General features: G+C 49.7%; 1 protein-coding gene across 4 annotated transcripts in view; it reads right to left on the reverse strand.

The window, feature by feature from the left end:
- FHL2 (four and a half LIM domains 2) overlaps positions 1–23098 on the reverse strand; it is a 67941-nt gene that overhangs the window by 11010 nt on the left and 33833 nt on the right. For all 4 annotated transcript variants that reach the window (XM_008699090.2, XM_040623661.1, XM_008699089.2 and 1 more), the window contains exons 2-3: positions 11508–11687; positions 3032–3206 (exon numbers count right to left, since the gene is read on the reverse strand). In XM_008699090.2, the coding sequence (XP_008697312.1) occupies positions 3032–3206; positions 11508–11663 (331 nt within the window). In that variant the 5' untranslated portion in view covers positions 11664–11687. The remainder of the gene's footprint in view (positions 1–3031; positions 3207–11507; positions 11688–23098) is intronic.

The raw sequence follows: 23098 nt of genomic DNA on the forward strand, positions 1-23098 counted from the left end.
GGGGGGGGGGGGGTCTCAAGCACTCACACGAGGCACCATCCAAACAGTAAACTTCCCCGGCTGTCTGAAGGGTCTGCGGCCAGCCCCGCAGGGGCTAGGTGTATGCATGACCTCCCACTGCACCCTAGAGTCCTAGTGGGGTGGGAGACTGTCCTCACGGGGTCCTCCAGGTCTGCTGATGAGGGCAGGGAGATGCCGACAGGCCGGCAGGAGTGCCTTGCAAAAGGCCAAAGCACTGCTGAGGGGGGCAAACGAGCAAGCAAGCAAAACCAAAAAAAGGTGCAGAGTGAGCATGAAGAAAGGGGGCCCCAAGAGCCCGCTGTAGGGGAGCAGGAGTCTTTGGCAGCCCGGGACCCAGGGAGGTGTGGCAGGGGATGGGGGAGTCTGCTATGAGGCAGAATGGAAAGTCCCTTGGGCTCTTGTCATGAGAACCTGGTAAAGATTTAATTTGGTTTTAATTAGTTTCGTGTTTCTCACCGTGCCGGGACCACTCTGTCTCTGTGGGTGACTCCCTGTGGGACAGGACCAGGGGTCAGCCGGCTTGACGCGGGCTCTGGTTTTCATTTCGCGGGCCCTCGTCACGCATCTGCAGTGCTGACACAACTCTGTAAGAGGCCTTGGTCTGGGGGTTTTGCTCCTTGTAATAGCGTGGAGTCAGCTATCTTTTCAGATGTCTCAAGCAGCGAAACGTAGCAGCAATGAGAAACCATCTTAATGAAGGCCTAATTACGCCCTTGCCTTTTTAAAACGTACTCTTTCTTATCCAATCTCTCTCCCTATAATAACACTTCCCACACGTTAGTCTCTTGCTCAAAAACTCCTCAGTATCTCTTCACTGCCGACAACGAAGCAAACCAAAAACACAAGGAAAACTCCAGGCCACGGCCAGCAGCCTTCCACTACAGTCTGGCTCTAGATGACCGTGGGAGCCCTAATTCTCGTCACACGTCAGTCTGAGCCCAGCTACTGTGTGAAGTATGGTGACTCAGCCAGCTACTGCGGTTTTTAAAAATGAGCATTCCATCGGCTGATGCGACCAGCTCAAAGCCCTCAACCCCAGTTCATCTGATGCATCTTAGCATTCGTGAGTAGGGTGAAGTTTTAAAAATCACTTTTAAGGGACCTTTGTGTTTGCTTCTATTTATTAAGGTACAGACCTCAACTCCTCTTTTTTCTTAATTTAATTTTTCTAAAGGTTTCTTTATTTATTTTAGAAAGAGAGAGAGAGAATGCGCGCGCACTCGAGAGAGAGAGAGAGAGAGAGAGCGCACAAACGTGCACGAGGGGCAGAGGGAGAGGGAGAGAAAAACTCCAGCAGACTTCTCCTTGAGCTTGGAGCCTGACGTGGGGCTCAGCCCCGTGACCCTGAGACCACGACCTGAGCCCAAACCAAGAGTCGACGCTAAACCGACTGCACCACCCAGGTGCCCCTGATTTTATTTTTTAGAGAGAGAGCGCGTGTGTGTGCCCGTGTATGTGCATAAGTGGGGGAGGGGGGGAGGGCGAGGGAAAGAATCTTAAGCAGACGCCACGCCCAGGGTGGAGCCCGATATGGGGCTCGATCTCACCACCCTGAGATCACGACCTGAGCCCAAATCGAGGCTCAGATGCTCAACCGACTGAGCCACTCAAGGTGCCCCCAGACCTCAACTCCTTTAAACCTACACTTGAAAGTTTCACATATTTGATATCCCTTTTAAAAACCTCAACCAACAAACCAAACCTTAAGTTCTTAAGTGAGTGTTGCTGAAATGAATTAAGCTTGTGAATACGATGAATCATAAAATCCCCTGAACATCAAGACAGGTGATAAATTAAGGTAACTCGCCTTTGAAATCACAAGCCTGAATCATGTACACTTAATTTACTCTTCAGACCACATTTTTTTAAACCTTCCCATCTACTTCAGCAGACTGAACACCTTATTGCTGTGGGTTAGATTTCCTCCTGTGTCTGCCCTTAATTCTAAACCTCCCTGGGTTGAAGGACGTTTACCGGCCGCAGCCCCGGCCTGTCTTGAGGGTGGGCACCCTCCCGGTGACGTGGGGGGTCCTGGCTGGCTGGCTGCAGCTTCTCAGCGGCTGGAAGGCTGGCCTGACTGGCGCCCCTCCTGCCACCCTGAGCCTGATCTGGAAGAAGCTCTGCCAGCGCCTGCCAACAGGAGGCTCACGGCAGCATCTCTCCAAGCCCTCCACGGACTCACGGCAGGCTGGGTCCCCAGCCACCTGGCTGGATCGCAGGGGCCTAGCCACAGCTTCATGCCAGTCTGTCTTCCGTGAGGGTCACACCTGCCGCAGACGTTCACTGCACAGAGTTCTCCCCTGGGGTCCTGGGACTCTCTCGTAGGGACGCCAGCTTCAAGACGTCCCACATGGGCCAGAGGCTAAAAAATTATCTACAACCCAGACTGAACCGGGAGTCCGTATTTTTATTTGCTGACTCTGGCGAATCTACCCTCTGGTACCATTTAGCGGTGATGCAGACGACGGACACGTGGGTTGTCCATGGCTTGTGAGCCGGGTGCCGCCGGCACGCGAACCTCTCACTCGCCCAGGGTCCAGACCTCAGGCTCTTCTCCTGGTGGTTACTTTCCTTGCCCTCATTTCTGGATGTGGCAGACGAGACTTTTTTGATCCCGTATTTAAAAATTTCTATATAATCTCGTTCACTCAATTTTTAAAAATAAGAGCTTCCTCTCTCCCACAAAACAGAACCAACTTCACCCAAGAAACAAGGGACATGGTCCCATCCTCCCCCCTAAGAACAAGTCACCTTATTACTTGTCATAACACTTGACCCAGCTGTGATCAAGTCTGTCTGCTGAGAATGAATGTCTGTCTAGAACATGGGGTCCGGGAGCACAGGGGAAGGGCTGTGCCCCCCACTCACTACTCCATGAGCGCCCGGCTCCCAGCCCAGCTCCGGGTGCGCAGCGGGGCACAGTGCCGTTTGCTGAATAGCCCACCGAGGACGAGTTCAGCAAGTGGAAGGGAAGACAAGCACATGGTGAGGGAGAAGGGCCATTCCTGACCTGGCATGATGGTCTTCTTGCATTCCTGGCACTTGGACGAGTACTCGTGGGAGTAGCAGTCCGTGCAGAGCAGCTGCTCCTCCTTGGCGGCGAAGGGCTTGTCCACCAGCGAGCTCTTGCATCGCGAGCAGTGGAAACAGGCCTCATGCCAGTGTCGGTCCTTGTAGGACAAGTCCTGCAGACCAGACATGCGACACAGTGAGAGGGTCGGAGGGGGGCCCGCGGCTGCCCTGCCTGACCCACAGGCTAGGGGAGTCCCACCCATCCCGGGGCAGACAGAGAGCAGAGAGGGGCCGAGGCCCAGAGAGTGGGCGTGCCTGGACCGTGACCCTGCTGGTGAAATGAGGAGGGCTGGGCTGCTTTCCTCCGGCTGTGTTTCGGAGCTGCCGTTTAGATGGGGGGATGTGTGTCTGTGTGAGAAAGAGATGTTTTCCAAAAACCCAAGGATTTCCCTTAGGTGTGGTCGGTAAGAAAGAGGAACACAGAACATGCAACTCATGACTCCTGCTCGTGGGCAACTGGTGAGGGGCAAACAGAGCACAGGGTATGTCAGAGAAGCGGCTGCGAGGACAGGGCTCTGGTTTCAGCTGGGGAGAAGGGGGTCAGGAGAGACTTCCAGTGCACGTGCCACCACCTGAGTGTGGATGGCCCGTGGACAGCAGGGTGGGGGGTAGAAGGGGTCGGAGGGGGACTTTCAGGCAGAGACAGAGCATGGGCACAGCAGAGGTGGGAGAGAGAGGGGTCCCCGGCAGAGGTGTGGTCAGGCTGGAGGGACAGCCCAGGGCCTGGCGGGGGAATTCAGGTCCAGGCTGGGGCGGGAGGGCCCTTTTAGTTCTGCACGGAGGTTAAGATGATCCTGAAGGCAGCGGAGAGGGGATGAACTGTTTAAACGGGAGGGGGGAAAAATCACCCGTGCCCGACTCGTTATTTTGACAAATGAAACAAAGTATAAACTTCTATAATTAGACTTTGCGACTATAGAGGTAAACTCATTATACACCGTGAAGCCCATATATTTCCAGGAAGAAATCATTCTTTTTCTCTTTCCGGAACATGTGTCATGGTACTCATTGCCAGGCTGTGAGTTCAGGCCCCGTGCAGCCCTGCGAGGTAAATATTATTACGGAAGCTCAGTAGTGGGCCTGCAGTCCCACGCCGGCACAGAGCTGAACCAAGCAAGCTTCGAGCTCGTGTCCCTCTGATTCAAAAGCTATTTGCAGTGAGCCATTCCAGGTAAACTCCTTGTCGAGCCTGCCTTACTCTTTGCTTTCAAAAACTGTACCCTTGATGAGATCTGTACATTTCCACTGAAAACATTCAGAAATAATGCCACATTTTGTGAATGAATGCAGCTCAGCACTGCCCCTGTTGAGACTTTGAATAAAGTCAAACAAGCCACCAAAGCCCTGTCCGATAAGAATGGGAATCAGCCTCATTTAAGAAGAGTTGGGAGGTTTTGATCATTACCATTGTGGTAATGTTGACTATGGAATAAATGCATTTAACCTTTTTTTTTGTTATGGAAAACAGTATTGGCAGTTCCTCCAAAAATTAAAGACAGGATTACCATATGCTCCAGCAATTCTTCATCTGGGCAGATGCATAAAGAATCAAAAGCAGGAATCTGTAGACTAGTATTCATAGAGTATTATCCACCATCGCCAAAAAAGTGGAAGCAATCCAAGTGTCTGTCAACGGATGCACAGATCAGAAGAATGTGGTACGTACTCACAAGGGAATATTATGCAGTCTCAAAAAGGAAAGAAATTCCGAAATGTGCTACAACGTGCAGGAGCCCTGAGGGCATGACACTTAGTGAAATAAACCAGACGCAAAACGACGAATACTATATGAGTCTGCTTGGACGAGGTACCTAGTAGTCCAATGCAGAGACAGGAATAGAGTGGTGGGAGCCAGAGGCTGGGGGAGAGAGAGACGGGGAGTTGTTTCCTGGACACAGAGTTTCAAATTTTGCAAGATGAAGAGTCCCAGAGGTTAGCCGCACAACAAGGTGAATGCGTGTGGCGCTCCTGACCTGCACTCTTCAAAAAGGCAAAGATGGTATATTTCAGGTTATGTGTATTTCACCACAATTAAAAAAAAAAAAAAGGTTCTGACTATTACGCAGCCGGTGGAAAAGCCTTTACAGATGTTAGGTGGGTTCCCTCTGTGCAGACCAGACACCTTGGAAGGACCGCCCCTGTGGAAAAGCTGCAAGTATTTTCTGTGCTCCGTGCCTCGCCCACTGCCGGGCTGAGAAGAGAAGCCCGGGGAGGGCTGGAGGGTTGAGAAGAGGTAGTCCTGGGCTCAGCACCGCCTGTGGGCTCTACCCAGGGCATCAACATCGACAAACGGGCTGCGCTGCATGTTAGTGGAACAAGAGGGAAAGGAAATACGGGTTCAAGGAAACTTGCCTTCCAGGCTGGTCTTCAAAAAACTGAGGGAGGAACCTCTATGGGCGACATCGTGACAACAAAGGCACCAGATGTCACCACGGTCTCCACTTAGGGAGGCCCCAGATGGGAGGAAAGAGCGGCAGAGTGGTCAGTGCGCGTGGACAGCCGTGACACAGTTCGTCTCAGGGTCCCCATGGGTCGGAAGCACTGCAGAAACCCGTTTTTCCTCCAGTGAACCTGAACGCACAGCAGCTGCAGGTTACGCTGATGTGCTGGCAGCCACGAGGCACTAGAATGTGCTCCTCCATGCTCGGGGTTCCAGACACATGACACTAGACCTTAGCCATCAATGCAAGACTTCTGGACCTTCCAAAGCCCAGCTCCCAACCCATGAGACCTCTGCGCCCCGGCCCACGGTGCGCCTGGCCTTGGAAGGCCCTTCCCCTCCTCTCCAACTGGCAGAACCCAGCCCGGCTGTATGGCCCAGCTGGCATGCCACCTGCTCCGTGAGCTGCCCCGGCCGGAGGGAAGTCACGCGCCACCCCCAGCGAGCACGCCGCGGCTGCGAGCCCGGGTCAACACCTTCTGCAGAACCCTGGTGGAAACCCTTATCTAACTCGCTACGCTATCAGGTTTCCCCGTAATTCCCTCTCTTGGGCTCTCGGCTTGTGCTGTCTTTGGAAATCGGAGTTAAGCTAATAAATTCATGTCACAGCTTCCTCTTGGACTCACTTCTTAAGAAAGCCCACAATACACAGGAAGTGAGAAAAGACTTTATGGCCAGAGGAAGGTAACTAAACACTGGTTTGCTTTCGGAGGGCACGCTGAGGCTTCTGGCCAAGACAACACGCTCCTCTGAGTCTCGGCGTGGGGCGGGGTTTTAGGCACAGGAGTGCGCAGCTGAGAGGTGGGCTGGAAACTACCACCCAAAGGCCCAGAGGCCGTTACAATGGACCACACCCGTGTGCGTGGACCCGAGCTTCACATCACACTGAATCCTTCTCTCCAACTCTTGGTACCTGGAGGTCCTTCTCCTTTCTTGCGTTCACAGCTCTAAACAGATGGTTAGTTTTCGTTCTTAGGACGAACTGAGTCCATCTAGCTTAATTCTGTTATGTATCGAGTATACTGTGTGGTCCCCAAAGGACACAGTTTCAGTGTTGGAAGTCACACGGTTAAGAAGCATAGACTCACTGACTTTGAAGAACCTCAGAGTGTCCGGAAATATCGTGGTTTTTAATGTCCTCTAAGTGAAGAAGGAAAGAGAGGAAGAAAAGAGAGAGAGAAAGAGAGGGTAGATCTTTTACACATTCCAGAAAACATACCAAGGCTAATTTTGTGCTCACGGAAATGTCATAAATTGCAGTAAAATGTTGATAAACAACGTAAGATTAGCCCCAAACACTTCCTTTCAGATTTCATGATTTTTCCACTTCAGAAACATTCTTAATATGGGAAGCACTTGCTGTCTGACTCTGAACTTGCACTCACTGAGACTCCAGCCAGGGGGACGAGCAGGTGGCCTGGCGGGACCCTCGCCCTCTCGGCCGGCTGAAGATGGCCCCAGGCAGCAGGGTCACTCTGACTGAGGCTGGTCCTGGCATCACCCCTCCCGGGCTGGAGGAAGTTCAGACACGGATTTCCCAAACCCACCCCTCCTCAAATCCATGGGATTTCACTTGATAAATAGATTCTCAGAACCCATCAGGCTCCGCACTTTGAAAAGATATCCTACGCTTTGAGACTGCCAGGGTATCATGTTTTCAACTCTATGTTCCTTCAAATACTTAAGAACAAAGGTCCCGAATAACGGACGGTGACAGAAAAGACAGCACTCGCTCTGCGGAGCCCCGTCTCAGGTGTCCCAACCGTGGTTAACTCACTTAATTCCTGTGACAGTCTCGATGCAGGCAACCCTGTTTTTAGAAACAGAGGCTTGTGGGCGCCTTGGTGGCTCAGTCGTTAAGCATCTGCCTTTGGCTCAGGGCGTGATCCCAGAGTCCTGGGATCGAGCCCCACATCGGGCTCATCCACTGGGAGCCTGCTTCTTCCTCTCCTGCTCCCCCTGCCTGTGTTCCCTCTCTCACTGGCTGTCTCTCTCTCTGTCAAATAAATAAATAAAATCTTTAAAAAAAAGAAAAGAAAGAAAAAGAAACAGAGGCTTGTAGGAGACATCAACGTCTCCACTCCTCAGCTGGCTGAAGGTGGACCCAGGCCTGTGTGGCTTGAGGTCCACCTTGGGCAGGGGAGGTGTCACTGCTGAGTGTGGCGTGCCTTCTGGGTACCTCTGGTTTTTCAGGGCCTAAGAGGTCCTTCCTGCGTGACCCTCCTGGTCAGCCTCGTTCCCAGCTCTGAGGATCCTGCTTCCTTCATTTTCCTTTAGAAACAGATTTTTCTCTGACGGGAGGATGTCCAAATAAATAGATTTTCAGTGCTCATTACAAACTCTGTGGACAAATTACATGGAAACTCTAAAAAGATGATTCACTCACTAAGCACTTAAAAATCACTTCAACAAATAAAAAAGTGCTGGGTGTGGGAGTTGAACTGTGAGGACGTGTCTGGAACGTGTCTGGAATAGTAGCCTTTCTCACAAAGGCCCAGAGGGTGGGCAGGGGAGCCTGCGTCCTGCTCGAGGGCAGGACAAACAGGTGTTTCCAATCGGACCTCATGCCTCCTACACCGGCCATGGTTAGGAGCCTTGTAGAAGTATAGCAGAGACTGCTAGATTTCATGTGTTGGCGTAAGAGCCTCTGCCTCCCCTTTCAGTTCCCTGGCTGCCTTCTGCCCAAGGACCCCAGAGATTTTCTGATCCTTGAGAAATTTACAGACGTTTGCTGAGAAACTTAGTTTGGTGGGTGGCCTTGTGTCAAACTGATTATCAGTTCGATGTTTCCCACTTAATTACTCAGAAGCTGGAAAGGATGTTTTTTTTTTTTTTTTTTAAAGATTTAATTTATTTATTTGACAGAGAGAGCCAGTGAGAGAGGGAGCACAAGCAGGGGGAGTGGGAGAGGAAGAAGCAGGCTCATAGCGGAGGAGCCTGATGTGGGGCTCGATCCCAGGACTCTGAGATCACGCCCTGAGCTGAAGGCAGACGCTCAACGACTGAGCCACCCAGCCGCCCCTGGAAAGTATGTTCTAGAAACAAACTGAGCTAGCCATGCGGCCCAGAGTTTGTTCAATCCCTGATTTGTGAAGTACCCAGTACTAGCAGCTGTCTCTGGAGTTATGGGCCCCGCCTACATTTTCCTTAGTTTCTTGATTTTTTGAAGCCCCGAACATAAGTAGACCCATCCAAAAATATCTGTCATCAGACCAAAATTTTTTTTGCTGGTACCCACAGACATCCAAGAAAAATTTCAGGAATGGGGCAATGTTAGAGGAGCATGAAATTTTATTTGCATTACCTGTTCTCACCTATTCCACTGGTCCTAAAATGAATGATTTCTCTCCTTTGAGAGCACAGCATATCCTCAGAGTAACTAAACAGAAATAGCAAATACCACTGCGTAAGTGCATAGAAACATTTTCAAACCTATGTGAGCTAACTGCCGAAACAGGTCCTGAAGTCCCATCTCTATCACACACAAGTCTCTCAATACCCACAAAACGAGCCCGATGCCCATCGACGTGCCCGTATTTTAAATCTATACCCAGGCACGTGTCCTTCTGAGGAGGAGCTGAGCGGGGCTCCTGGTGCTATTTGGAGACAAGGGAAGGGCCAGCAGCTCTGCCAGCTCAGTGCCCCGCCTGCCAGGACTTTCAGCTTTACTTCCTGAAACAGCAGGAATGTTTTTCCTATCATTGCTTCCTACCCAAAGTCAACAACATCATGACTTCTGAAAGTCAAGCTAACCGTTCCAAATATTGAAGAGCCCCAAGCAGCCAAGTCCAACTTCAAGGAAGCATCCCCGTTCCTTCCACAACGCAGAAAACCACATGGCAGAGCTCCACGTATAGTAACCCGTGAAGCGGGTTGAAAAGTTCAGCATGATTAACGCGCGGCTTTGCAGCGGTCTTGTTGATTTTGGCCCCATCTGGGGGACTTTGTTTATCTGCTCAAGTGTGTGCCGAAGGGTAACTAGTTTTAAGGGTCTTTGCACTACATCGTATTGGAGAAATGAGGAGAGACTGCTGGTTTGTTTTTACTTTAGCCACTGGTCAAGGACGACTAGCCCCAGATACCCGAAATGTGTTGTTCTTTGTTGAAATAATATCTGAGCCTCTCACCCACTTAAGCCCATTCCAGGTTAAATTTTTATAAGAGATCATTTTTTTTCTTTTGTCTCTTAGTTCTTCTCAAACCGGACATTTTTATTGATGTTCCCATAATGCAAACAGAGAGAGAGCACGAAACTCCCAGGGGGTGTGTGGAGGGAACGTGTTGCAGAAAGAACAGGGAAGTAGTCCGCTGGAGTTTACAAGACCATCGGCTGCTATTCGGAGTGCCGAGGCTTGGGATCCACGTACTGTAATAACCCCATCACGTTGGCACCAGTTTCATTTGCATGTCATAAAGGCAAAGACAGGCACAGAGGGGGCGAGTCATCACCGCAAGCTCACACAGCTAGTGAGACACGGAGCCAGGACTGGAACCGGGCAGTCTGGGGTCGGAGTGGTTATGCCTGGCCTTGTAAATAAAGGAACAGGGACTAAGAGTCTTCTAAGAATCCAGGAGGGGCAATGAGACATACATCAGACAACGCTAGAGACAGGACGGTATGTAGCTTTTTAGATCAGCGGTGTTCTGCTCAGGGCAGCCCCACCTCTGCACATTTTGAAGTTTATGCAGGACTGCTGCTGTTCGGTTTCTTTTAGGCAGGCTTCCCCTGTTGTGTAGCCAAAAGTTACGTGGCTGAGGCCCGGCTTCAAGTGGCCCAGGCTGCAGAACCTTTGTCTCTGCCTGGGGCAAAGGCTTCCCTCCACACAGAATGGAAGTTATTCCCCAACTGTCACCAAATACCCAGCGGCAGAAACTGACAGGGTAGCCCTCCGAGTCCCGCCTTTCCTGGGAATGACGTGACAGAGGAAAGAAACGTCACACCCGCGCACTGGCTGGGTCACACGTGCCTGCTGCAGGCACGGCCTGACCCGATCAGGCAGTAGCTACGTACTGACGTTCGTAACCACGGAGGAGAGAGGCAAAGCTCCCAGCAGAGTGCAAGGGAAGAGAGCGGAAAAGAGACACCAAGATGACCCGAATCGCCTTGCAGTCTGTTAAGCTGGGAATCCCTTAGGAGCTCCCCAAGGGACCCCAGTTTGTACCAATTCTGCAGCTCCGAGGAGGACAGTCCCTAAAGTCTTATCCAGTGTGTCTTAGCAACCGGTTAGCAGGTGAAGATATCAGAGATCTTATCGTCATGGGGACCTCCAGGGGGACTTCTGGGTGGTCCAGCTTGGACTAAGATGTGCTGAGAAGCACGGGCCAGGGTCCTCAGCACTCAACCCCAGCCAATCAGCACCAATGACCCTGCTGTTGCCATCCACAGCGGGAAAAGCTGGTCATCCCTTAGGCGAGAGCCTTTCCACTTGAAAAAGAAACACTACCAATCCTGATCTTCTCTCACTGAAAAGAGGCCCTAATGTTCCAATGAAGTTAGTGTTTTACATGCCCATTCATCTGGGAATCAGTTCCGGGTCACCCCAGTACACATTCCCTCCCCCAGTATTTACTCAGCAGCACCTGCAGCTCCTGAGTCAGCACGGGGTGAACACGAGTGAGACGGCGTTGCCCTCCAGAAAGCCAGAGTGCTGCGAGGCAGGGGGTGTTCGAACGGGACGCCAAGAGCCAGAGTGTAGGAAGTGTGCTCAGTACACTTGGCGCGAGCGTCCTGGAAATGTACTCACTAAGCGCTACGGAATCAGGAGCGGGCACAGAGCAGCTGGAGGGAGGAGGCTCAGAAAGGCTTCTTGGCTGCAGGGGACAAGCCCACCAGAGGGGGCTCAAGACACGGAATTTCCACGGGCAGGAAGGGTCAGAGATTCAGCGCAAACCACACAGAAGCCCGCGGTTTCTGGGGAGCACTGAGGGATCCCGGAGTCGCGGGCACGCTGCCCCAGGGGAGGTCCAGGGATACCTTGCAGTCACAGCCGATGGGCTTCCCGCACTCCTCGCAAGTGCTGGCATAGAGGGCCTCAAAGCACGCCACGCAGTAGGGGCTCTCCTCCCTCAGGATGTACTTCTTGCCAAAGAGAGATTCTTCGCAATGGTGGCAGTCAAAGCGCTCAGTCATCGTGACGCCGGGCTCTTCAACAACCTATCAACAAGCAGAGAAAGAACAGGTTCCCGTGAGCACGCTCGTGATGCCGTCCTGCTGCCTGTTGTCATCTTTAGCCAAGGGATGGGATCCCCTCTGGGTGAAGAAATGAAACTCACCCTTCCAACAGTTGTGACTTTCAGTGATACTGACAAAAAAAAAAAATTAGCCTGGGGGCAGTTTTGTTGTTTGCACGCATTTCACTTCCTTGAAAGTCCCCATGTTGTGGACCGTGTCACGAAAGCTAGGTGGACCTTGGATACAGGGAGAGCCAGCATCAGAGCTCTCATTCTGGCAGGGCGGTGTGTCTGCTTCAAACATGTGACGCGGCCTTACACCTTCCCTTTCTCCCTGCCCCCAAAATAGAAAGGCCAGGATAGAAACAATATGTTCATTTCTATAAAAAGATTTTCCATGAGCTCCCCTTTATGATGCATACATTTGAAGAGTAAGAAACCACGGTGTCCAGAAGGATGGGGTGTCGGAGTTGGTAAACCTGAGAGGGCAAAAGAACATTACCCTTGTCCTTGACGTGACATTGAGAAGCACAACCTGCCCTAAAGTTTTCTGAAACTGCCGTATGTCCGTGGGGGGAGGTGACTTCTCCCCAACGAGAAGATTACCCTTCCGCTGCCCAGGTATCCAGAGAGCAGGATAAAGGGGAAGGTTGGCTTCCAAGGACAGAGATGATCACGCAGTGGGAAATGCAGTGACCATGGTCAGTGGCTCTCCAGGCAACACCTCAAGCCCTTCAGAGAGGAATAGGAAGGCATCTCTGTGCCAGTCACCCTGCATTTTTCCAGGGAGCGCACAGAGCGTGCAGGGGCGGAGGGAGGAGGAGGAGGAAGTGCAGGAAGGTGGGAGGAGCTTCTCAGCCTCGTGTGCTGTCCCCATACAAACAGGCTGGAACTGCCGGAAAAAACGAGGCCACCGTGGGCGTACTTGGTGTGGAGACGTGTCCCTGGGGTGTGAAAAACACGCCCTCAGTCTTCTTCAGACAGACGTTCTCCAGTGGCAATACTAATTTGCTAAAAGTGAAAAGTCTTACCAATTATTAACTAGGGAGACTGACTACGGAATTCTGAGCCATGTTTTGCGAACTCTCATTACACTTGGCTCGATGTTCAGTGCTTTCAAACCATTTAAGAGTGAAATTCTGGGATAGCTTGTGACTTGCTGCATGGTTTATGATAACAGCAAATTTGATAGTGTTTATTAATTTTGTGCTCTTGTGTATACAAGGCCCTGAAACGGTAAGCAAAGAAAGAAACATCCTTCAAGCATCCGTACTTGGTGATTTCTGTGTTTATAGAACAATTTTTTCCAAGAGTATTAAACATGCAGCTGGACCCATGTGGCAGGATCCAGCCTTCTAAATTGCTCTTCCTGGAGTTAAAGAAAACATTATCTGGACATTCTTGTGATAACAAGATGAGGCTCTTGTCCATTTGAATTATTCTTCTGAAACCCAAAGTATAAATACCCTTTGTACTCAGGCCATCTCGGGTTACGGCAGTTATGCTGGCAGAAGATTCAATGCTTTCCTGTAATTCCTTGGTTATTGGCCCTTGAAAGTGGCAACTGTTTATGTCATCATAATTGAGTGCTGTTTTTTCCAACATATATATTTTTCCAATAAAGGTTGCCATTTACCTGTGGGGAATGAGAGACTGATTGCCTGTTCTTCTCACAAAAATAGACGAATGATTTGAGATTTTGAAATACTAACAACAAAAGGAGACAGAACTATAAAGTAGAATTTTAAAAGCTGGAAACAATTCCCGAGATTATCTACTACGACAGCTACCTCATTTCATGGATGGAGAAACGAGAGCCCACGAATATTAGTGAAAACAGAAGATCCACATGAGCGTTCCCGAAAAAGCCATGTAAGTTACAAAACACAAACTCGAGATCGAAGTCAAAAACTGGTTCCGTGGGGGCTCAGACAGAGCCCAGATCCTGCTAGAAGGATACAGACTGGGGGCGTCTGGGTGCCTCAGTCGTTAAGCGTCTGCCTTCGGCTCAGGGCGTGATCCCGGCGTTATGGGATCGAGCCCCACATCAGGCTCCTCCGCTGGGAGCCTGCTTCTTCCTCTCCCACTCCCCCTGCTTGTGTTCCCTCTCTCGCTGGCTGTCTCTATCTCTGTCGAATAAATAAATAAAAAATCTTCAACAAAAAAAAAAAAAAAAAAAGGAGGATACAGACTGTACCAGTCATCTCCTCAGAGGCCATTTCTATGTTCCTGAGCCAGTGAAAAGGATGAACTTCTCCCATCAACGTAATGACTATGATGGTGCTTGTGTACCTGGCATGTACGCGTTTTCTACCTCCTAGCTCCACGGGGCCCGGGACATAACTAATCGAACGGAGTAAACTCTGAGAACAAGTAAGGCTCTGCATCTGCTCAAAGTACGACTGAGGCTGTCCAGAGACAAACGTCATCAGCCCTGACGCCTCGTCCTGGCAGGATAGTGCCGAGGCTGCCACCTGCCCAGAGGGGCTGAATGAGATTCTCATGATGGTGGATCTCTCTCCCGTCTTCTCTAAGAAGTCGCTGCAATTCTAAGGATTAGGAAAGAACTCTGTCAAACCAGTGGGTTCGGGTATAAAATGAGCACCGGTCACTGATGAGGAACAGAGCAGAACACGCTTGATCTGGAAAGTCCTCTTCTAGATTCCCAGAGAATTACATGAAGCACAGACCCTGAGAGTCAAAAGAGGTAGACCAAAAGCTAAAATGAAAATGAAGGCTTCCCTTCTATCACGAAGTATTTAACACCAAGTCTCCCTTAAGTAGATGCTACCAAATAGAATACTCTATTTTTAAAAAGTGTATATTTAGGGGCACCTGGGTGGCGCAGCAGTTGAGCGTCTGCCTTCGGCTCAGGGCGTGATCCTGGCGTTTTGGGATCGAGTCCCACATCGGGCTCCTCCGCTAGGAGCCTGCTTCTTCCTCTCCCACTCCCCCTGCTTCTGTTCCCTCTCTCGCTAGCTGTCTCTCTCTCTGTCAAATATATTAATAAAATCTTTAAAAAATAAAAATAAAATAAAAAAGTGTATATTTAAATGTACACTATCAATCTCAAGCTTCCTTTCAATGGGAAAAATGTATCTATCGCTCTACATTAGAAGGTCCCCATGACTCTGCATTTTTTAATCCTATGGAACACTGATTATTTATTCATTCCAGAAGCATCAGTTGAGCTGGAACTGAGTGTCAGACGGTATACAAAGTGCTGGAAATACAAAGGTGAATACGATACAGGCCCTCCCTGAAGGAACTCGTAGTCTAGGAGGAAAACCGATACCCAGTTGATCCCTGAAAAACACAGGAGTTGGGGCATGAACCACCTGAGCCATCAAAAATCCACATACAACTTTTGACTCCCCCAAAACTAGCTACTAATAGCCCACTGCTGACCTGCAGCCTTGCCAGTAACACAAACAGCCGATGAGCACATATTTGTATATTATATATATTATATACTGTATTCTTGCAATAAAGTAAGCTAGAGAAAAGAAAATATCATTTAGAAAATCACAAGGAAAAGAAAATACATTTATTGTAGTGTACTATGTTCACTGGCTAGTACATCCGGGTATAAGGGGCCCTGCGTGGTTCACACCCCCGTCGCTCAAGGGTCAATGACGTATCAGACAGATTATAAATCTCCACACGCAGGACAGTGACGGAGAGACACAGAGGGTCCTAGGGGCAGGCAGGGCCGACAGAGATGTCTCTCTGTGCTGGAAAAGGACAAGCCGGGTCATCCTGCAGGCCGGTGGGCTCACGACGAAGGCGTGATGAGGAGCAGAGGAGGCCGAGCACAGGAAGCTGAGAAAGTAGTCAAAGTTCAAAGAAAGGAGAGCCTGTGCGCCTGACCTCGAACTTGGCTCTGCCCCGTAGGCAGCGGGTATCTTCACGAGCCTCAGCTGAGAGTTTACTCTGTGAAGTCCCGATTTCCATGTGGGGATGAGGAAGACAAAACTTAGGGGCAGTGACTCTTTAAACGTGTTTCCAGGGTGTCGGGGTCTACTTCAGAGTCATTTCTTTAGAAAAAAATAGGGCGTCTTGGATCTGTAAGGATTCTCTTTCAACCTGCTCGAGTACTATCGCCTCCCCCCGTCTGAAGCTCTGCATCCTCCTGATGGGTTAGACCAGGCTCCTGTCCATCCCGTGGGACCCAGAAGTGCTCAGAGAAGTGAGCTGCGGCGTGCAAGCAGGCACCTGGGCACGAGGCGTGGCTGCTGACTTGCTCCTTCCTTGAACCGACTCCAAATGACAGTGGCCAGGAGTTCTGCCTGAACTCCCCGCCCAGGGCTAACTCATCCTCTGATGTCATTCCCCTTCGGCTCTGAGCAAGCAGGGTACTTGACAGAGCTGGCTGGTAGGGGCCAGGCGTGGCTCCAGGCCCTGCTAACTGCTCTGGGTGAGGCGAGCCCCAGGGCACAGAGGGCTGGGAAGCAGGCGAGGAGGCACCCGGCTCTCTCTCTCGGGGTTGGGGTCTCCTGCCGGCCCAGCTTTGGGGCAGGTAGGAAAAGAAAGGCTCCCTGAGCCCTGGAGCGGTGGTGCACAGGCTCACCTACCAACCACATTACTATTATTTTAAGTCCCCAGGCTTATAAATGCGGGTTATTTTTATCTCTGCAGATTTAAAAACTGTGAAACAAAGTTTGAGAGGGTGGAACTGTCAGAGCTGGGAACACTGAAAAGAAACACAGAGAAGGGGAGGAGGAAGGAGAAGTAGAGATGGGAAGAAGCAGGAGAAAGACAGGAGGGTGAAGAAGGTAGAAAGACACAGGGACACTAGGAGCCAGGAAGCTCATGCACTTTCTTTCTTTACTTTTCTTTTTTTTTTTTTTACAGGAGAGCTGTCTTGGGAATACAGGGAGGAGGCTGGCGAGCCGGCCAGCCCATGAGTGCCAGGTACCTGGCCTGTCCTTCCCAGGAGGAGGCCTACTGGGCCCCAGGGCTTGCCTAAAAATGCCAGATTTGCAGAAGAGGTCTCCCTTGAGCCTCTTTATTCTTCATATGTCTTTGAAGCTTATGTCTTCAAAGCTCCCTTTATTCCACTACGGACTTTGATCTGACCCCAGAGATGCCATTGTCGTCCTTCTCCTCCTCAAGACCCTCAGTATCACCCTGCTTTTCTAACGTAGTCAGTTCTTAAACAGAAATCTGCAAATATTCCCGAATCCTTCCCACGACACGAGCAGCCGCGTCCCTAAGTCAGTCTCTGCTGCAGCCACATCCATCTTTAAATGACGCTAGTGGGAAATTCCATTGCTTATCAACAGTCAGGACTTTCTGGAGAGAATTCAGAAAATCAGCCTGCTGCTCTTTTCAAAGAATGTTTTAAAAATGCAATGATTTCATGACATCATGCGACACCGCGACCACCTGTGTCCCCCACCAAACCATAAGCGCTGTGAAGGCAGGCATACTGCGGTGGCCTTGCCCCCAGGTGATAAACACAGGGTCAGCCGCTTGACGAATACTTGTGGAATGAATGGACAAACGGATGAGGGGTACAAACATGTGGGCAAAAATCAAGAATGAAAATGAGGAATGTTTTATGTGAACCATCCCCTTCGCATACCAAACCCGAAATGTAATGTGGTTTGGCATCCGACGCTCTGAACATTTCTAATGTAACAGACCGCGAGCGTCATCGCTTCTCCTGTGTCCCTGGCCTCTGTTCCCCTTCCAGATAAACCGCGGCTTCCACAGCGGGTAGACTCTCTCTTACTGTGTTGGGACTGCACACCGCTGTGAACACACGGCTGCACGGTCCGGGGGAGGCCTGGTCAGGTCAAGGAGCGGAAACCCACCGGATGCTTCCAAGCGTCTCTGCAAAGAAAGCTCTAGATCCCCTGACACAGGCTCCAGATACCAGGGAAAAGTCCTAGATGTTCTGCAGGGACACAGCTTGCCTATAAATCCAAGATACTCTGTCCAAGGGCTCAGGTTCTCACACCTGCAGCTGTAGCCGGACAGCAGCCTGCACACTTTGCTTTCCTGTGCACGGAAGTGTTGGCACAGAAATGGGGCTCACCTCTAACACTCTAGTGTCTAGCTGAACTGTTTCTTTTAAATAAAAATCCCAGTGAACAAAAGAGAGGTGCAAGTACAAGGAGTTTGCTATTTGAAAGAATAAAAGTATGCATTTAGAATCCATTCGAAATTGATTGGTTTTAAAATTTTTATTTGAGAGAGAGAGAGAGAGAGCATGAGTGGGGGAAGAGGCAGAGGGAGAAGCAGACTCCCTGTTGAGCATGGAGCCCGATGTGGGACTCCATCCCAGCACCCTGGGATCATGACCTGAGCCAAAGGCAGACACTTAACTGACTGAGCCATCCAGGTGCCCTGAAATGGATTTTTAGATGGTTGGTAAGGTGTAAAATTAACTAGGCCTACTGCTATTATGATAAATGTCTGGATTAATTTAATGAGACTTTACCAAGTATATGGGCAGGGGTCAGGGATGTTTTACAATTTGGTATAGAAACAGGTAACTTTAAAAAAATTTAAAAAATTTTTTTATTTTTCTCTGATGGTTTTATGAAACGTTCTGTGTGAGGGCTGCCTGGGAGGCTTGGTCAGTTGGGCGGCACGCTCTTGATTTCAGCTGAGGTCATGATCTCTGGGTCCTGGGATGGAGCCCCAGCATCGTCGGGCTTTGTGCTCAGTGGGGAGTCTGCTCAGGGATCCTCTCTCTCCCTCTCTTTCTGCCCCCCACCCTCCTCTAGTGTCCCCTCCTTTCTAAATTAAACAAATAAATCTTTTTTTTTTAAAGGGAATACTTTGTATGAGAGACAACGCTTGACTAAGGAAAACTGCTACCTTCCCGATTACCTTTGGAATACTGAATAATGAAAAGAAATGGGAAAATAATAAATGCAAGGTTTTGGACCTTAAGTCCATGAATACAAGAATGTTGATGCTGATATGATGTATTCTCCACGTACTATTTTAGGCACTGGGAGAAAACTGGGAAAAAATATAGGATCTCTAAAAGAGTTCCAGAATAGTTCTAGCTCCAAAGAATTTAAATCACCTTTAAGATATTATCTTGTCATTTAATCTCAAAACATGTCAGTTCAGCCAACGAAAGACAAGCATAATTATGCAGGCGAGAATGGTGGGCTGACTCGGGCTCATAAATCACCCCAGGGAGGGGGCTTTGCGGGGGGCCCCACCCTAGAGCTCTACCACCGCCTTCCTGGGAACATGTGGACACATTATTTATGCTTTGCTTCCACAGGAGCAAAATGAAATCCACTCACTCTCATCAGTCTCCCCCAATCTCCAAAAGGCAGCTCATTGTTTGTTTCCTGTCTGCCCGGCCCTCCATCTGCTGTGAGCCCCCCCAGCCTCCTCCTACGGCGACGCCCAACGTCCACGACGGACAGGCCTCTTCCCTCTCCCGGTCCTGCTCCTTCACGGTGCTGCTTTAGCATACGGCGTCGGGGGCCTGTCAGCACAGACTCGCACATCTCCGGCTAATCCTCATTGGTTCCAAAAGTTGTGTCATCAAAGACGCACAGATCCATTTTCTTTTTGACTAAAAACCTAAATATTTCCACACGTCAAGGATGCCCTGTGACATTCGTTTTCCTCACCCACAACTCTTCTCTTCCTGGCACAGACATCCCCTGCCTCCCTTAGTACCACAAGCCTAAAGATCTTTAAGCCACAGACGGACTCAGGGAAGGAAACGTGCGGATTACAGAGGCCAAGGACGAGTGTGATGACACACGATGTCCAAGTTCAGACTTGGTGTGAGAATCACTCAGGAGAACTGAACGAATGGTCGGGAGGCCAGACGCTGCCCCCGGCCTCTCATCAGATCTCCAGGAAGGGGCCGTATTTTACAGCAAAAGGAAAGGCAGCACCACCAGCAGCCAAACAGTCATGGAATCGTTAAAAAGCAAGACCGATCGCTGGTGGGATAATTTTTTTTTTAAAGATTTTATTTATTTATTTATTTGCGAAAGAGACAGAGAGAGAGAGCAAGTGAGCAGGGGGAAAGGCAGAGGCAGTGAATCTCAAGCAGACTCCATGCTGAGCGGGGAGCCTGACATGGGGCTCGAATTCACGACCCATGAGATCATGACCTGAGATGAAACCCAAGAGTCAGACCCTTAACTGACCGAGCCACCCAGGTGCCCTGTTGGCAGGAGAATTTTTAAGCAAAGTTACTAGAGCACTGTATTAGTCAGGTTCTCTAGAGAAACAGAACCAGTAGGATATATACATATGTATACATAGATATATATATATGTGTGTGTATATATATATATATATATACACACACATATATACACATGCACACATACACACACACACACACACACACACACACACACACACACACATATATAAAGAGATTTGTTATAAGGCAATGGTTCACACTATTATGTCCCAAGACCTGCAGAAGGCCTGAGAACCAGGCCTTACAATGGTATGTTACAGTTCAAAAGCCAGCAGGCCCAAGACCCAAGAAGAGCTGAGTTTCAGTTCGAGCCCAAAGGCTGGAAAGGACCAACGTCCCAGCTCTGCAGTCAGGCAGGTCGAATGCCCTCTTACTAGTTTTCTCTTAGCCTGAGTCTGAAGGCCATAAGAGACTGATAGCCCAGGCCAACAGTCAGGCAAGAGGGATTCCCAGCTGCTCTGCCTTTATGTTCAGATCTTCAACTGCTTGGATGAGGCCCACCCCTATTGGGAAGGGTAGTCTGCTTCACTCAGTCTATGGATTCAAATGTTAGTCTCACCCAGAAACACCCTCTCAGATACACCCAGAAGAAATGTCTGAACAACTGTCTAGACATCCTGCGGCCCAGTCAAGCTGACATAAAGTTCACCATCATAGGGCCCAAAGTCGAAATCCACAATTCAGGACTATAGAAGCACCTGGTGACTCCACCCCAAAGTCACAATGCCTGCTTGGTCTCCTGGAAGACCAGGTTCTTGGTCACTAGAGAAGAGCCTGGGCATTTTGCTCAAGTTGGTCATGTTTAGGAAGTGGCTTCTCAGTATGATTCCATGTGATAATGGGCTTTGATGGAATTCTCATAATAAAACTACACAGGAATTATCCAATATCTTTTTTGTTCACTCAAGCTCAAGGAGCTTTTTATCTCATGGCATCTGGGGCGGAGAGAAGCTTACCTACTCCAGCCCCCTTGTTGACAAATGAAGCAGTCCTAGCCCCAGGGGCTGGGTAATAAATCCTTAGATGCAGAACAGGGATAGAACCCAGTCCTCCTAGGGCGCCTGGGTGGCTCAGTCAGTTAAGCACCTGACTCTTGATCTCAGCTCAGGCCATGATCTCAGGGTCATGAGATTAAGCCCTTCATGGGGCTCTGTGCTGGGTGTGGAGTCTGCTTAAGATCCTTTCCCTTTCCTTCTGCTCCTCCCTCCCCTTGTTCTCTCTCTCTCTCTCAAATAAATTTATTTTAAAAAAAGGAACCCAGGCCTCCTGATGTCCAGCCTGACTATTTTTCAATCTCCTATAAGGCTCTGTTTGTCTGTAGCTCAGACTTCTTTCAGTACCGGAGGTGGTTTAACAAGCGACTGTGGGCCAAACTATGCATCAGAAGGCCTCCTTGAAGTATTCAGGTATGACCCCAGTACTTTAGTGATGGGAACTCAGCCTCTCCAGTCACGCTGCCTGGGGTCAGATCAAAGGGCCACCACGTACGGGCTGGGAAAGCTTGAACAAGTTACTTTGATCTCTCTGTGCTTCAGTTCCTCCGCAAAGACAAGGATGATATCGATATGTATACTACTTATGATGTGCAGGCTTGATGACACCCCTTCAAGCCACGATCGCCTCTCTGTTTCCCAGCTGAAGAAACTGAGGTACCAGGGATTAGGTGACTCAGTTAAGGTTGCACAGCTAGATGTGGAGGCATGTGAAGTCAGGCAGCCTTGCTCCAGCCACACATGCCCACTAGCCTCTCCCACCTGTCTAATAGCATATCTGTGAGGATTAAATGAGACTGTGAATGTAAGTGCCCAAAACAGTGCCTGGTCTATAATAAGCCGATTTAGCCCTTATGAATATGCTGCTGTGTGAAAAGCAATTTAAAGCATGGAATGATAATAACCTCTGTGGAAACCCAATTCTGTATACAGTTGGCACTCCAGCAACTCGGGTTTGAACTATGTCCACTTACATGTAGATTTTTTTGCATAAATACAGTACTGTGAATGTATTTTCTCTGATGATTTTCTGAATAATGCTTTCTTTTTTCAAGCTTACTTTATTGTAAGAATACAGTGTACAATACATATAACATATGTAATACGTGTTGACTAAATGTATGTGATCGGTAAGGTTTCCAGTCAACCGTGATTAAATTTTGGGCGGGTAAAAAGTTATACTTGGATTTTCAACTGCACTGGGGGGGGGGTCAGCATCCCTAACCCCCATGTTGTTCGAGGGTCAAATGTATTAAGTGATAATCCTTCGGAATTCAGAGGAAAACACTGTGAAAAATATTTTACATAAATGCACAACTGAAATGTTCTTCATTGAGTTTGGTTCTATGGGCGTTTAATCATCAGGCTAGAAGTCCTTGTACTTCTAAGACTTGCCTGAAGTGTTCGGTGTAAATCACCCTCAGGATATCAGAGCTTTCCCCCTCTAACATATTAAAACACAGGTAAGCAGAGCTAGTGCCAAAGCTCCATATGGCCTTGTGTTTCGAACACAGTTCTCCTGCTTAGGAGCCCCAGCTGTGATTTATTACCTCCCAAAATAAGTGCAAGGCAGTGCACACGTAAGTGCACATTATGGAAGGCAACAGTATACATTTCATTTAACCTGGGTTAGACTAGTTAACGGAAACCCAAACCGGGATCTGAAAAGAAGCATGATTGATTCTTAATTTAAACAGGAAACATTTAACATTTCTTCCCAAAATTTCAGGTATGCTAAAATAGCACCCGGGTACCGCTAAGGAGGATCAGAATTTTTCTCGTTTAAAATAAGCCCACATTTTAAAATCTGATAGTTCAGTCTTTTAAGTTCTACCCGAGTCAATGCCTGAGGCCACATCGGGAGCTCCACATCTTTGGACCGCAGGGGAGTGCCCCGGACACCCCCACAGGCAGATGGCAACCGTGTTGCTCGCCGCTGGGACAACTCGCTCACACTCCCAAGTCTTGGTCCCCAGGGAGGGCAGGGGCGGTCACCTCCCCGCACTGGGACCGGCGGCCAGCCTTTGCCCAGGGCTCTCCCGTGGGTGGCAGTGACCCTGCTCCCACCCCGTGGTGACCTGCCTGGCCAGGACTCGCTGGGACTCGGTCTTCCTTCCTGGCAAGGGGCGGCGGGTCCCTTCTGCCTATAGCGCCCCCCCCCCCCCCCCCCCCCCCCCCCCCCCCCCCCCCCCCCCCCCC

This window comes from Ursus maritimus, unplaced genomic scaffold (genome assembly GCF_017311325.1).
Source record: "Ursus maritimus isolate PB19 unplaced genomic scaffold, ASM1731132v1 scaffold_6, whole genome shotgun sequence".
Taxonomy (NCBI): domain Eukaryota; kingdom Metazoa; phylum Chordata; class Mammalia; order Carnivora; family Ursidae; genus Ursus; species Ursus maritimus.